The 17467-nt window shown below is 40.1% G+C and overlaps 1 protein-coding gene across 1 annotated transcript in view; it reads left to right on the forward strand.

Moving 5' to 3' along the window:
- The window catches only part of LOC127882075 (general transcription factor IIH subunit 2-like), a 29244-nt gene that overhangs the window by 7749 nt on the left and 4028 nt on the right, over positions 1–17467 (forward strand). The window contains 5 exon segments of the mRNA XM_052430501.1: positions 562–652; positions 1961–2048; positions 6376–6452; positions 7188–7273; positions 16594–16697. Coding sequence (XP_052286461.1) covers positions 562–652; positions 1961–2048; positions 6376–6452; positions 7188–7273; positions 16594–16697 — 446 coding nt within the window.

A 17467-nucleotide genomic window follows, 5' to 3' on the forward strand; every position in this document is an offset into this window, starting at 1 on the left:
CTTGACAAAATCTTAATATTGTCATTTTATAAACATGTATATATATATATATATATATATATATATATATATATATATATATATATATATATATATATATATATATATATATATTTGGTCCTGTATTAAGAATGTTTAAAGTATATTCCAAGCGTCACAACTGTCCCTGGTGTAGTTGTTTGAATCATCACTCTAAATATTTTTTGAACATGACAATTTGTGTTTATTTTAAGTATCTGGTACAAACAATTTATGCTATCGTGTTTATCACTTTAAAGCGATATATCAGCATTCCTCTACCATGTTGTAACTGCTGGATAAAGACTTTAATAGCAAAATTATATGTTAATTGCCCCTCACACTGCTGAGACATGGACCTTTACATGTAGCCTGGGCCCAATCTCCATCCTTAAAAAAAACAATTGACCTTTGGTGGCCAAAAGTGTGTTGGTATATCTACGATACCCGACTCTTTATCATGGTACTGATACCCTTATTTTAGATCTTTGTACTGTATAGTATATATATATATTGAATGCACAAAGATGGGTTACATTTCAGGCACATGCCTAGCCATGCCAGTAGAGAGGTGGTGTGTATATTTGGCAGTCTGACCACATGTGACCCTGGAGACATCCTGGAGACAGTCAAGGTAATACCCAGTGATGCGTGTTGAACCATTAAAGACATCCTGGAGACAGTCAAGGTAATACCCAGTGATGCATGTTGAACCATTAAAGATATCCTGGAGACAGTCAAGGTAATACCCAGTGATGCATGTTGAACCATTAAAGACATCATGGAGACAGTCAAGGTAATACCCAGTGATGCATGTAGAACCATTAAAGACATCCTGGAGACAGTCAAGGTAATACCCAGTGATGCATGTTGAACCATAAAAGACATCCTGGAGACAGTCAAGGTAATACCCAGTGATGCATGTTGAACCATTAAAGACATCCTGGAGACAGTCAAGGTAATACCCAGTGATGCATGTTGAACCATTAAAGACATCCTGGAGACAGTCCAGGTAATACCCAGTGATGCATGTTGAACCATTAAAGACATCCTTGAGACAGTCAAGGTAATACCCAGTGATGCATGAACCATTATGGTGCATTTATTGTCTTCACTGTTTGTACTTCAATATTTGCCATTTATATAGATCTGGTGGAATCAATTTTAGTTGTGTTTCATTATTGAAAAGAACTCACATGTTAAAATGTGTTATTGAAAGTCAGCAGTTATGTGCAAATTGTAACATACACACAAATTGTATTCAAAGAAGCTAATAATGTATAATAATTTTTAAAGCGATATCAATTTAAAGAAACCAGTAAAATATAGTTGGTTTGATATGTAGTTTTTAGTAACTAAGAGTGCATGGAATGAATACCCTTGGTGGCTTTATAATTTGCTTGAGTTTTAACTTGCAAATGAGATAATAACTATCAAATTAATGTGGGTGTAATACCCATCAACCCAAAGTTGTTCAATGGGTGATTATTCTGTACTGTGATTAGTATTAGTTAACTTGATGCCGTAATGCAGCTTTCATGCAGTTAAAAACAGCTATAAATGCAACTTAAAAAACTAAAATTGTGACTGATATCATTCTGTTTGTACATATACACATGCTTAATTTGTATACATAAAATATGGTGAGTATAAAACATATGGCACACTCACTTATTAAAAGTTGTTTGGAGCATTACATAATAAGATAATTGATAAGAAATAAAACAGTGCAATGATTTATAATAGTTTACCATATTATAAAATTAATATATTGTTAAAAATAACCAAAATATGCATGCATACAGACAGTCACAAATACTTGTGAACACACATGCACATGACATGCTGCTGCACTTATACACACAATACACAGTTTGTGTAAGCGGTTCATGAAAAGTAATATGATATTTTGAAACATGTTCAATTGTTTTTGTTTCGGTAGCTGATGAGTGTGAACAACATTCGGTGTTCCATGGTGGGTCTGGCAGCTGAGGTCCATATCTGCAAGCGTCTTTGTACAGACACAAACGGTAATAGGGATTGGGACCTTGGGAGGGTCCGATGGTGATCAATTAAACCTTCTTCTGTGAAAACGAGGCTTTTTGCATGTGCTTTAAGTGTTGTTCCAGGTAGCCTGTGCAGTCTGCAGTTTTTGCCTAGACTACATCTTTTGTCAAGAATAGACTTTAAAACAACAAATTCCATAAAAGGGAGAGGATTGTCCCAGCCAATGTGGACTGCGGAGGCTAATCTTGGATGACACATGCATTAAGTGCCGTTTTCCCAGGTCGAGGCTCATATATATAAAACAGAGTGTAGGTTCGAATTTTGTCGGTTTAGACTCAATTAAGTTCTACTCTGTTTTACTGGGATATGAATTTAAAATTAAATCTGTGATCAGGCGTTTGTTTCAAAATAAAGTTATTAGCACAACATCACATCTTGAAAGTCGTAATATATAGACCCAAGTTCAATAATTTGCCATATCGCTAAGGAACTGTTGAGTTATTGCCAATACCTCAAAGGTCAATCAGCCCTCAGACAAATCCATTGACACTGCATGTGGTTCAGGAAAAATTGTCAGAATGCTCGCCCTAATGGCCAGTAAAAATTAAGGTAATATAGGTTACTGGAACTGTTCTGGTGATTTTGGACATTTTCTTTTTTTTGAGACAAAAGTAAATACACTTAAAATAAATGTTGTTCAACTAAAAATGTCATAATTTTGTGAGGTATTACAAATCTAGTAAAATAATAGGCAAATCAACTAGTTAAACCTATTTTTAACCAGGTTTTCCGAAGGAAAAAACTGGTTATTAGATTGGCGAATGCGGGCGGGCTGGCTGGCTGGGGGGCTGGCTGGCGGGCTGGCGGAACAAGCTTGTCCGGGCCATAACTATGTCGTTCATTTTCAGATTTTAAAATCCTTTGGCACATTTGTTCACCATCATTGGACGGTGTGTCGCGCGAAATAATTACGTCGATATCTCCAAGGTCAAGGTCACACTTTGAGTTCAAAGGTCAAAAATGGCCATAAATGAGCTTGTCCTGGCCATTACTATGTCATTCATTGTGAGATTTTAAAATCATTTGGCACATTTGTTCACCATCATGGTACGGTGTGTCGCACGAGAGAATCACGTCAATATCTCCAATGTCAAGGTCGCCACGACTAATAATAGATTTTTTTTTTTTAAACAAACTTACAAAGGGGGTTAATTTTGTTTGTTCATTTCAAAAGTTCAGTTTGAGTTTTCTCCCTTTATCAGATTTTTTTTTCACAATGAAAACCTGGTTTTGTGACAATTTTGTCCCTTGTTTAACTTTTAGAATTGTGTCAGTATTTTGACAGGATGACTTACCCTCATTGATGTAGAATTTTATAATGCTGCACCTTATCAGTTCTGTCAAAGAACTTCTTAAGTTGTCACCAATTTTTGAATAAGGCTGAAGACAACATGGTAAGTTATTTATGTCTGCCATTAAACACAGTTTTTATGCCCCCAGAACAAAGGTTCTCGGGGCATATTAAAATCACACCATCCGTTAGTTAGTCCGTCCGTCTGTCTGTCGGTCCGTCCGGAATTATTTCCGTTCAATATATCAAGCAATTGTCATCAGATCTTCACCAAACTTCATGAAAATGTGTAAGGCAATAACATCTAGATCAAGTTTGATTAATCGGCCAAATTGACCCAGACACTCCTGAGTTACGGCCCTTGAATCATCGTAAATAGTTTTTTTTCTTGTTTCCGCTCAATTACTTGAGCAATTGTCATCAGATCTTTACCAAACTTCATGAAAATGTGTAAGGCAACAACATCTTGGTCAAGTTTGATTAACGGCCAATCCGATCCAGACACTCTTGAGTTACGGCCCTTGAATCATCATAAAATTGTTTTTTTCTAGTTTCCGCTCAGTAACTCAAGCATTTGTCATCAGATCTTCACCAAACTATTGAAAATGTGTTAGGCAATAAAATCTAGGTCAAGTTCAAAAATTGGCTGAATTGACCCAGACACTCCTGAGTTACGGTCCCTGAATCATCGTGAAAATTTTTTTTTCTCGTTTCCACTCAATAACTTGAGCAAATGTCATAGGATCTTCGCCATACTTAATGAAAATGTGTAAGGCAATAACATCTAGGTCAAGTTTGATAATCAGCCAATTTAACCAGACACTCCTGAGTTACGGGCCTTGAATCATCAATTTTTTTTGTTTTATTTTTCGTTTCTGCTTTATAACTCAAGCAATTGTCATCAGATCTTCACCAAACTTCATGAAAATGTGTAAGGCAATAACATCTAGATCCAGTTTGATAATTGGCCAAATTGACCCAGACACTCCTGAGTTACAGCGCTTGAATAATTGTTAAAAAAAATATTCTTGTTTCCGCTCAATAACTCAGCAAACGTCATAGGATCTTCACCACAATTCATTAAAATGTTAAAGGCAATAACATCTAGGTTTAGTTTGATAATCGGCCAAATGGACCTCGGCACTCCTGAGTTACAGCCCTTGAATAATGGAAAAATTGCGTTTTTTCTCGTTTCTGCTCAAAAACTCGAGCAAATGTCATAGGTTCTTCGCCACACTTCATGAAAATGTGTAAGGTCATAAGTTCTAGCTCAAGTTCGATAATCAGCCAAATTGACAGAGACACTCATGAGTTACGGCCCTTTATTCATAGAAAAATTGAGTTTTTTTCCTTATAATGTTACGAAGTTGTGCATGATGGATTGTTATTGTCCTGTATCAAAACTTAACTTTTTTATGCCCTGGGTAGGGTGGCATGTAATGTCTGTCCATCCATCTGTCTGTGCGTCTATCTGTCCGTGCACTTTTGCGCTTAGATTTCGAAAAATGTTCATAAATTTTATGTCGCTTCAGGTGTTACCTTCATATTTGGTATGCATGTGTATATGGACAAGGCCTTAACATAAGCACACACATTTTGACCCCTTTGACCTTGAATTAAGGGTCAGTGTTAAGGTTTTCGAAAAATGCGTTTAGGTTTCGTAGAAGCATTTTTCGGGGGCATATGTCTTCCGATGGAGACAGCTCTTGTTTATCTTTTACAATGATACTTACCAGACTACCATATATTTTGTTTACATGCAGTAGATGCCCTCTGGGAAAACATATACATGTTGAATGCTAAACATGCAGCGCGATATTTGATTAAACCAATAAAGATAGTGGATATCAATTGGAAGTTTTGATTTGTTTGGTAGTTTCTTGTTGAGTTGTGGGTTCTTTTAGAGTAGTGGATTCTAGAGATCCCGTGGTATTGCATGATAGAACTTTTTCACATTATGCAGTTGGTACAGAAAAGTTTTAACCTGGTCATCATCTTTCTGCTGATCAAATTCGCAACAAAACAGGTCAATATTGTAATTCATCAGAGCTCTTATCATATATTGCCTCTTTAAATTGTTCATATAGTGTTCCTAAGTAACAAAAAATCGTTTATTTATTTGTATTTTCCTAACAACATCACCTGTTGACATTTTTTCGCAAGAAATTAACCTCCTTTGTAATGTCAATTTTAAGGCTAGTTATAGTTATGCAAATCTTCAAATTGGAATAGCCAATCAGAATACATCGCTCAACAAGAAAACATTTTCAAGATGGCTGTTTGACATTATCAATACAATCCATTATTTATATGTTGTTTTATGCCTGTCTGTCATTGTATGTGTGTGTTTGTCCCAAAACTTTAACCTTGCTCATAAAATGAAAACTCTTGGGTCTATGTTCTTAAAACTTCACATGTACATGCATCTGATTGAGATCTACAATCAAACATGGTTTGAGGTCACTATGTCAAAGGTCAAGATCACTGTGCCCTTTACATTCAAAATATGAATCGTTTCTAAAATAGCTGCGTGTGGCTTCAAAGCGCAGTAGGGGGCATTGTGTTTCACAAACACAGCTGTGTTTCACAAACACAGCTGTGTTTCACAAACACAGCTCTTGTTTTGTTATATAAACACCAAATGTTAATAATTATGTTTATAATGATTCATAGTCATATATTTATAAAATATTTGTGATATAACCACTTTATGAAAATTACCCACGACTCAACAAGCATATAGCATACTCTCTACTGTTATGGAAATGCAATATTCTTCTCAGATCAATATCATTATGGACTTTTTTTGTGTGTAAAATATTGCAACTAGACCCATTTAAGGGGGGCAGGCATGAACATTATTTGATTAAACTGCAATTGTGCAGCATAGTTTGAAAACTGGACTGATCAGCAAATTGATTGGTCAATAACAATGGCCACCATACCATGGAGCCAGTAAGGGCTGGAATGTTTTCAGAGACTGTTATGGTCTTTTGCAGGTCAGTACACAGTGATCCTGGATGAAGGTCATTTCAAGGACCTGCTTAACCAGCATACTAGCCCGCCCCCTGCCCAGGTGAGTAAACATAAAGCTTGTGTGGTGTAAGCAGCACACCAGCCCGCCCCCTGCCCTGGTGAGTAAACATAAAGCTTGTGTGGTGTAAGCAGCACACCAGCCCACCCCCTGCCCTGGTGAGTAAATATTGCTTGTGTGTGGTGTAAGGAGTATCTGGTTGGTGTTGAATACAGGTTATGTCAATTAGCCATAGTTAGAACAACTGGACGTCAAGCCTTTCATGTTGAGCTGATCAATATATTTTTGTTTTCAACTACCATTGTGGGGGGGGGGTCGAAGAAGAGGGGGTGAAAGGTCAAAGTCAATGTCATCCTTCAAGGTCAAAGGTCCAGAAAACAAATTCAAAGGAAGTCATAAGCTTTAAAGGGAGGTAAATAATGAACCGGCCGAATAATAATTTTTAAAAAGCAGCGCAGGAGGGGGCATTGTGTTTCTGGCAAACACATCTCTTGTTTATGTTATTTTACATTAACTTCTTCATTTCTACACCGATTCACTTCCAATTGATACTGAACATCTCTTATGACAATAGGCTCAATCAAAAACATCGACATGATTTCTTATAAGTAAGTATGCCATGTACTAGTAACTTCCTTAGACACTCCAACCATGCCTTGGAAAATCTGTGTTGTTCAAAAGACAGCCAGGATTTTTACCATACAAACTTTTGAAAAGGTAATACAAATGAAACAAGCACATTTATATTGCTAGTAAAAACATTATGTATTATTTCAGAATAACACAGAATCTTCTTTGATTCGTATGGGTTTCCCACATCACCAGCTTGGAGGAGAGAAGGACAAACCAGCTATGTGTATGTGGTGAGTCGACATTCAATGTCACCCCCAATCGGGATTTAATGAGAGGCCATAAGTATATTACATTTGTTGATAAGGAAATATGTAGATGTATTTTTACATTGTAGAGTCAATATTTTTACATTTTATGAACAATTTTACTTCAGTCTCATATTTAAGTGAAATAAATGGTTATTTTATTTTGCTGTCTTTTACATTTAATAATGCATTGTATGATATTAAATCATAAGGAACATTTATCTAAGTTCTTGTTTTAAGCAGATTTTATACTTAACTCTGTATCTCAAGCTTTTTTCACGCGTGGAAAGAAATGGTCACAGGACTAAATTAAGTTAAGCACACACACATACAGACTGTTTAATGTATCTTGTAGTACCAAAGTTGAAATGAAAGTTATTATGTTTTCACCCATTTCTGTTAATGTGTCAAGTATACTCCTATTTGTTATTTTTTACTATCACTAACTTCATTACGTTGTCTACGATGATGCACATAGTGCCACTGTTCTGTTAATAGTTACAGGTCAAGAACAGACAACATCCTAATAGTAAATACTCTTCAGCCTTGCTGTAGGAAAATGGAGCTTAATGCTTGTGTGTAAAGGGTTGCCCCTGATTAGCCTTTGCAGTTCCCACATGATAATCAGGAATGAGACTTTCCGCCAAGATTGGATATGCGTTTAGAAGAGACTTCCTTTAAATGAAAAATGCTTTTAAAGCAGACTTTGTCATCCCTAAGTAGTCCTGTGTGGACTGCACAGGATAATGTGGAACAACGCTCTGCAGCTGCTTTAAGCCCTGTTTTCCTAGAGCAAGGCTCACTTATATGTCATTATGTCACGTGGTGCTCGTTGTACATGTCATTATGTGATTGTGTCTCCACAAAGCCTACATGTTGCTCGTTGTACATGTCATTATGTGATTGTGTCTTCACAAAGCCTACGTGGTGCTCGTTGTACATGTCATTATGCGATTGTGTCTCCACAAAGCCTACGTGGTGCTCGTTGTACATGTCATTATGTGATTGTGTCTCCACAAAGCCTACGTGGTGCTCATTGTACATGTCATTATGTGATTGTGTCTTCACAAAGCCTACGTGGTACTCGTTGTACATGTCATTATGTGATTGTGTCTCCACAAAGCCTACGTGGTGCTCGTGTACATGTCATTATGTGATTGTGTCTCCACAAAGCCTACGTGGTGCTCGTTGTACATGTCATTATGTGATTGTGTCTTCACAAAGCCTACGTGGTGCTCGTTGTACATGTCATTATGTGATTGTGTCTCCACAAAGCCTACGTGGTGCTCATTGTACATGTCATTATGCGATTGTGTCTCCACAAAGCCTACGTGTTGCTCGTTGTACATGTCATTATGTGATTGTGTCTTCACAAAGCCTACGTGGTGCTCGTTGTACATGTCATTATGTGATTGTGTCTCCACAAAGCCTACGTGTTGCTCGTTGTACATGTCATTATGTGATTGTGTCTCCACAAAGCCTACGTGGTGCTCGTTGTACATGTCATTATGTGATTGTGTCTCCACAAAGCCTACGTGGTGCTTGTTGTACATGTCATTATGTGATTGTGTCTCCACAAAGCCTACGTGGTGCTCGTTGTACATGTCATTATGTGATTGTGTCTCCACAAAGCCTACGTGGTGCTTGTTGTACATGTCATTATGCGATTGTGTCTCCACAAAGCCTACGTGGTGCTCGTGTACATGTCATTATGCGATTGTGTCTCCACAAAGCCTACGTGTTGCTCGTTGTACATGTCATTATGTGATTGTGTCTCCACAAAGCCTACATGTTGCTCGTTGTACATGTCATTATGTGATTGTGTCTTCACAAAGCCTACGTGGTGCTCGTTGTACATGTCATTATGTGATTGTGTCTTCACAAAGCCTACATGTTGCTCGTTGTACATGTCATTATGTGATTGTGTCTCCACAAAGCCTACGTGGTGCTCGTGTACATGTCATTATGTGATTGTGTCTCCACAAAGCCTACATGGTGCTCGTTGTACATGTCATTATGTGATTGTGTCTCCACAAAGCCTACGTGGTGCTCGTTGTACATGTCATTATGTGATTGTGTCTCCACAAAGCCTATGTGGTGCTCGTTGTACATGTCATTATGTGATTGTGTCTCCACAAAGCCTACGTGGTGCTCGTTGTACATGTCATTATGTGATTGTGTCTCCACAAAGCCTACGTGGTGCTCATTGTACATGTCATTATGTGATTGTGTCTTCACAAAGCCTACGTGGTGCTCGTTGTACATGTCATTATGTGATTGTGTCTCCACAAAGCCTACGTGGTGCTCGTTGTACATGTCATTATGTGATTGTGTCTCCACAAAGCCTACGTGGTGCTCGTTGTACATGTCATTATGTGATTGTGTCTCCACAAAGCCTACGTGGTGCTCGTTGTACATGTCATTATGTGATTGTGTCTTCACAAAGCCTACGTGGTGCTCGTTGTACATGTCATTATGTGATTGTGTCTCCACAAAGCCTATGTGGTGCTCGTTGTACATGTCATTATGTGATTGTGTCTCCACAAAGCCTACGTGGTGCTCGTTGTACATGTCATTATGTGATTGTGTCTCCACAAAGCCTACGTGGTGCTCGTTGTACATGTCATTATGTGATTGTGTCTCCACAAAGCCTACATGGTGCTCGTTGTACATGTCATTATGTGATTGTGTCTTCACAAAGCCTATGTGGTGCTCGTTGTACATGTCATTATGTGATTGTGTCTCCTCAAAGCCTACGTGTTGGTCGTTGTACATGTCATTATGTGATTGTGTCTCCACAAAGCCTACGTGGTGCTCGTTGTACATGTCATTATGCGATTGTGTCTCCACAAAGCCTACATGGTGCTTGTTGTACATGTCATTATGTGATTGTGTCTCCACAAAGCCTACGTGTTGGTCGTTGTACATGTCATTATGTGATTGTGTCTCCACAAAGCCTACGTGGTGCTCGTTGTACATGTCATTATGTGATTGTGTCTCCACAAAGCCTACGTGGTGCTCGTTGTACATGTCATTATGTGATTGTGTCTCCACAAAGCCTACGTGTTGCTCGTTGTACATGTCATTATGCGATTGTGTCTCCACAAAGCCTACGTGGTGCTCATTGTACATGTCATTATGTGATTGTGTCTCCACAAAGCCTACGTGGTGCTCGTTGTACATGTCATTATGTGATTGTGTCTCCACAAAGCCTACGTGGTGCTTATTGTACATGTCATTATGTGATTGTGTCTCCACAAAGCCTATGTGGTGCTCGTTGTACATGTCATTATGTGATTGTGTCTCCACAAAGCCTACGTGTTGGTCGTTGTACATGTCATTATGTGATTGTGTCTCCACAAAGCCTACGTGGTGCTCATTGTACATGTCATTATGTGATTGTGTCTCCTCAAAGCCTACGTGTTGGTCGTTGTACATGTCATTATGTGATTGTGTCTCCACAAAGCCTACGTGGTGCTCATTGTACATGTCATTATGTGATTGTGTCTCCACAAAGCCTACGTGGTGCTCGTTGTACATGTCATTATGCGATTGTGTCTCCACAAAGCCTACGTGGTGCTTGTTGTACATGTCATTATGTGATTGTGTCTCCACAAAGCCTACGTGGTGCTCGTTGTACATGTCATTATGTGATTGTGTCTCCACAAAGCCTATGTGGTGCTCGTTGTACATGTCATTATGTGATTGTGTCTTCACAAAGCCTACGTGTTGCTCGTTGTACATGTCATTATGTGATTGTGTCTCCACAAAGCCTACATGTTGCTCGTTGTACATGTCATTATGTGATTGTGTCTCCACAAAGCCTACGTGTTGGTCGTTGTACATGTCATTATGCGATTGTGTCTCCACAAAGCCTACGTGGTGCTTGTTGTACATGTCATTATGTGATTGTGTCTCCACAAAGCCTACGTGGTGCTCATTGTACATGTCATTATGTGATTGTGTCTTCACAAAGCCTACGTGGTGCTCGTTGTACATGTCATTATGTGATTGTGTCTCCACAAAGCCTACGTGGTGCTCGTTGTACATGTCATTATGTGATTGTGTCTCCTCAAAGCCTACGTGGTGCTCATTGTACATGTCATTATGTGATTGTGTCTCCACAAAGCCTACGTGGTACTCGTTGTACATGTCATTATGTGATTGTGTCTCCACAAAGCCTACATGTTGCTCGTTGTACATGTCATTATGCGATTGTGTCTCCACAAAGCCTACGTGGTGCTCGTTGTACATGTCATTATGTGATTGTGTCTCCACAAAGCCTACGTGGTGCTCGTTGTACATGTCATTATGTGATTGTGTCTCCACAAAGCCTACGTGGTGCTCATTGTACATGTCATTATGTGATTGTGTCTCCACAAAGCCTACGTGGTGCTCGTTGTACATGTCATTATGTGATTGTGTCTCCACAAAGCCTACGTGGTGCTCATTGTACATGTCATTATGTGATTGTGTCTCCACAAAGCCTACGTGGTGCTCGTTGTACATGTCATTATGTGATTGTGTCTTCACAAAGCCTATGTGGTGCTCATTGTACATGTCATTATGTGATTGTGTCTCCACAAAGCCTACGTGGTGCTCATTGTACATGTCATTATGTGATTGTGTCTCCACAAAGCCTACGTGTTGCTCGTTGTACATGTCATTATGTGATTGTGTCTCCACAAAGCCTACGTGGTGCTCATTGTACATGTCATTATGTGATTGTGTCTCCACAAAGCCTACGTGTTGCTCGTTGTACATGTCATTATGTGATTGTGTCTCCACAAAGCCTACGTGGTGCTCATTGTACATGTCATTATGCGATTGTGTCTCCACAAAGCCTACGTGGTGCTCGTTGTACATGTCATTATGTGATTGTGTCTCCACAAAGCCTACGTGGTGCTCGTTGTACATGTCATTATGTGATTGTGTCTCCACAAAGCCTACGTGGTGCTCGTTGTACATGTCATTATGTGATTGTGTCTCCACAAAGCCTACGTGGTGCTCGTTGTACATGTCATTATGTGATTGTGTCTCCTCAAAGCCTACGTGGTGCTCATTGTACATGTCATTATGTGATTGTGTCTCCACAAAGCCTACGTGGTGCTCATTGTACATGTCATTATGTGATTGTGTCTCCACAAAGCCTACGTGGTGCTCGTTGTACATGTCATTATGTGATTGTGTCTCCACAAAGCCTATGTGGTGCTCGTTGTACATGTCATTATGTGATTGTGTCTCCACAAAGCCTACGTGGTGCTCGTTGTACATGTCATTATGTGATTGTGTCTCCTCAAAGCCTACGTGGTGCTCATTGTACATGTCATTATGTGATTGTGTCTCCACAAAGCCTACGTGGTGCTCATTGTACATGTCATTATGTGATTGTGTCTCCACAAAGCCTATGTGGTGCTCATTGTACATGTCATTATGTGATTGTGTCTCCACAAAGCCTACGTGGTGCTCATTGTACATGTCATTATGTGATTGTGTCTCCTCAAAGCCTACGTGTTGGTCGTTGTACATGTCATTATGTGATTGTGTCTTCACAAAGCCTACGTGGTGCTCATTGTACATGTCATTATGTGATTGTGTCTCCACAAAGCCTACATGGTGCTCGTTGTACATGTCATTATGTGATTGTGTCTCCACAAAGCCTACGTGGTGCTCATTGTACATGTCATTATGTGATTGTGTCTCCACAAAGCCTACGTGGTGCTCATTGTACATGTCATTATGTGATTGTGTCTCCACAAAGCCTACGTGGTGCTCGTTGTACATGTCATTATGTGATTGTGTCTCCACAAAGCCTACGTGGTGCTCGTTGTACATGTCATTATGTGATTGTGTCTCCTCAAAGCCTACGTGTTGGTCGTTGTACATGTCATTATGTGATTGTGTCTCCACAAAGCCTACGTGGTGCTCATTGTACATGTCATTATGTGATTGTGTCTTCACAAAGCCTACGTGGTGCTCGTTGTACATGTCATTATGTGATTGTGTCTCCACAAAGCCTACGTGGTGCTCGTTGTACATGTCATTATGTGATTGTGTCTCCACAAAGCCTACGTGGTGCTCGTTGTACATGTCATTATGTGATTGTGTCTTCACAAAGCCTACGTGGTGCTCGTTGTACATGTCATTATGTGATTGTGTCTTCACAAAGCCTACGTGGTGCTCATTGTACATGTCATTATGTGATTGTGTCTCCACAAAGCCTACGTGGTGCTCGTTGTACATGTCATTATGTGATTGTGTCTCCACAAAGCCTACGTGGTGCTCATTGTACATGTCATTATGTGATTGTGTCTCCACAAAGCCTACGTGGTGCTCGTTGTACATGTCATTATGTGATTGTGTCTTCACAAAGCCTACGTGGTGCTCGTTGTACATGTCATTATGTGATTGTGTCTCCACAAAGCCTACGTGGTGCTCGTTGTACATGTCATTATGTGATTGTGTCTCCACAAAGCCTATGTGGTACTCGTTGTACATGTCATTATGTGATTGTGTCTCCACAAAGCCTACGTGGTGCTCGTTGTACATGTCATTATGTGATTGTGTCTTCACAAAGCCTACGTGGTGCTCGTTGTACATGTCATTATGTGATTGTGTCTCCACAAAGCCTACGTGGTGCTCGTTGTACATGTCATTATGTGATTGTGTCTCCACAAAGCCTACGTGGTGCTCGTTGTACATGTCATTATGTGATTGTGTCTCCACAAAGCCTACGTGTTGCTCGTTGTACATGTCATTATGTGATTGTGTCTCCACAAAGCCTACGTGGTGCTCGTTGTACATGTCATTATGTGATTGTGTCTTCACAAAGCCTATGTGGTACTCGTTGTACATGTCATTATGTGATTGTGTCTCCACAAAGCCTACGTGGTGCTTGTTGTACATGTCATTATGTGATTGTGTCTCCACAAAGCCTACGTGGTGCTTGTTGTACATGTCATTATGTGATTGTGTCTCCTCAAAGCCTACGTGGTGCTCATTGTACATGTCATTATGTGATTGTGTCTTCACAAAGCCTACGTGGTGCTCATTGTACATGTCATTATGTGATTGTGTCTTCACAAAGCCTACATGTTGCTCGTTGTACATGTCATTATGTGATTGTGTCTTCACAAAGCCTACGTGGTGCTCATTGTACATGTCATTATGTGATTGTGTCTTCACAAAGCCTACGTGGTGCTCATTGTACATGTCATTATGTGATTGTGTCTCCACAAAGCCTACGTGGTGCTCGTTGTACATGTCATTATGTGATTGTGTCTTCACAAAGCCTACGTGGTGCTCATTGTACATGTCATTATGTGATTGTGTCTCCACAAAGCCTACGTGGTGCTCGTTGTACATGTCATTATGTGATTGTGTCTCCACAAAGCCTATGTGGTGCTCGTTGTACATGTCATTATGTGATTGTGTCTCCACAAAGCCTACGTGGTGCTCGTTGTACATGTCATTATGTGATTGTGTCTTCACAAAGCCTACATGTTGCTCGTTGTACATGTCATTATGTGATTGTGTCTCCACAAAGCCTACGTGGTGCTCGTGTACATGTCATTATGTGATTGTGTCTTCACAAAGCCTACGTGGTGCTCATTGTACATGTCATTATGTGATTGTGTCTTCACAAAGCCTACATGTTGCTCGTTGTACATGTCATTATGTGATTGTGTCTCCACAAAGCCTACGTGGTGCTCGTGTACATGTCATTATGTGATTGTGTCTTCACAAAGCCTACGTGGTGCTCGTTGTACATGTCATTATGTGATTGTGTCTCCACAAAGCCTACGTGGTGCTTGTTGTACATGTCATTATGTGATTGTGTCTCCACAAAGCCTACGTGTTGCTCGTTGTACGTCATTATGTGATTGTGTCTCCACAAAGCCTACGTGGTGCTCGTTGTACATGTCATTATGTGATTGTGTCTCCTCAAAGCCTACGTGGTGCTCGTTGTACATGTCATTATGTGATTGTGTCTCCACAAAGCCTACGTGGTGCTCGTTGTACATGTCATTATGTGATTGTGTCTTCACAAAGCCTACGTGGTGCTCGTTGTACATGTCATTATGTGATTGTGTCTCCTCAAAGCCTACGTGGTGCTCGTTGTACATGTCATTATGTGATTGTGTCTCCACAAAGCCTACGTGGTGCTCGTTGTACATGTCATTATGTGATTGTGTCTCCACAAAGCCTACGTGGTGCTCGTTGTACATGTCATTATGTGATTGTGTCTCCACAAAGCCTACGTGGTGCTCGTTGTACATGTCATTATGTGATTGTGTCTCCACAAAGCCTATGTGGTGCTCGTTGTACATGTCATTATGTGATTGTGTCTCCACAAAGCCTACGTGGTGCTCGTTGTACATGTCATTATGTGATTGTGTCTCCACAAAGCCTATGTGGTGCTCGTTGTACATGTCATTATGTGATTGTGTCTCCACAAAGCCTACGTGGTGCTCGTTGTACATGTCATTATGTGATTGTGTCTTCACAAAGCCTACGTGGTGCTCGTTGTACATGTCATTATGTGATTGTGTCTCCACAAAGCCTACGTGGTGCTCGTTGTACATGTCATTATGTGATTGTGTCTCCACAAAGCCTACGTGGTGCTCGTTGTACATGTCATTATGTGATTGTGTCTTCACAAAGCCTATGTGGTGCTCGTTGTACATGTCATTATGTGATTGTGTCTCCACAAAGCCTACGTGGTGCTCGTTGTACATGTCATTATGTGATTGTGTCTCCACAAAGCCTACGTGGTGCTCGTTGTACATGTCATTATGTGATTGTGTCTCCACAAAGCCTACGTGGTGCTCGTTGTACATGTCATTATGCGATTGTGTCTCCACAAAGCCTACGTGTTGCTCGTTGTACATGTCATTATGTGATTGTGTCTCCACAAAGCCTACGTGGTGCTCGTTGTACATGTCATTATGTGATTGTGTCTCCTCAAAGCCTACGTGTTGGTCGTTGTACATGTCATTATGTGATTGTGTCTCCACAAAGCCTACGTGTTGGTCGTTGTACATGTCATTATGTGATTGTGTCTCCACAAAGCCTACGTGGTGCTCTTGTACATGTCATTATGTGATTGTGTCTCCACAAAGCCTACGTGGTGCTCGTTGTACATGTCATTATGTGATTGTGTCTCCACAAAGCCTACATGTTGCTCGTTGTACATGTCATTATGTGATTGTGTCTCCACAAAGCCTACGTGGTGCTCGTTGTACATGTCATTATGCTATTGTGTCTCCACAAAGCCTACGTGGTGCTCGTTGTACATGTTGCAGTCATTTGGACAGTAAGACAGTGGAAGGGTTCAGCACCACGGGCTACTTCTGTCCACAGTGCAAGAGTAAATACTGCGAACTGCCCGTAGAGTGTAAAGCATGTGGTAGGTACATCGCCCATTCTTTCTGAGTAATTTGTGTAAGGCATGTGATAGGTACATTGCCCATAGCTTCTGAGTAATTTGTGTAAGGCATGTGGTAGGTACATTGCCCATTCTTTCTGAGTAATTTGTGTAAGGCATGTGGTAGGTACATTGCCAATAGTGCCTGAGTAATTTGTGTAAGGCATGTGGTAGGTACATTGCCCATACTTTCTTAGTAATTTGTGTAAGGCATGCGGTAGGTACATTGCCCATAGTGCCTGAGTAATTTGTGTAAGGCATGTGGTAGGTACATTGCCCATACTTAATGAGTAATTTGTGTAAGGCATGTGGTAGGTACATGGCCCATAGCGCCTGAGTAATTTGTGTAAGGCATGTGGTAGGTACATTGCCCATACTTTTTGAGTCATTTGTGTAAGGCATGTGGTAGGTACATTGCCCATATTTTCTGAGTAATTTGTGTAAGGCATGTGGTAGGTACATGGCCCATTGCGTCTGTGAATTTGTGTAAGGCATGTGGTAGGTACATTGTCCATAGCGTCTGAGTAATTGGTGTAAGGCATTTGGTAGTTACATCGCCCATAGTGTCTTGAGTAATTTTTACTGCTTAATTCATCAGAATACCAGTAAAGTGCCAAGAGTCATCAGAAAAAGTAACACTTTGCTGTGTCTGGTGTTACAAGTTATGTTGATACTTTGAGTTGAAATGCTCTAGAGTGTGGTATTATAATGAGATTGTGTTTGGTGTACCATTTTGCATCCATACTTATTAA

This window comes from Dreissena polymorpha, chromosome 5 (genome assembly GCF_020536995.1).
Source record: "Dreissena polymorpha isolate Duluth1 chromosome 5, UMN_Dpol_1.0, whole genome shotgun sequence".
Taxonomy (NCBI): domain Eukaryota; kingdom Metazoa; phylum Mollusca; class Bivalvia; order Myida; family Dreissenidae; genus Dreissena; species Dreissena polymorpha.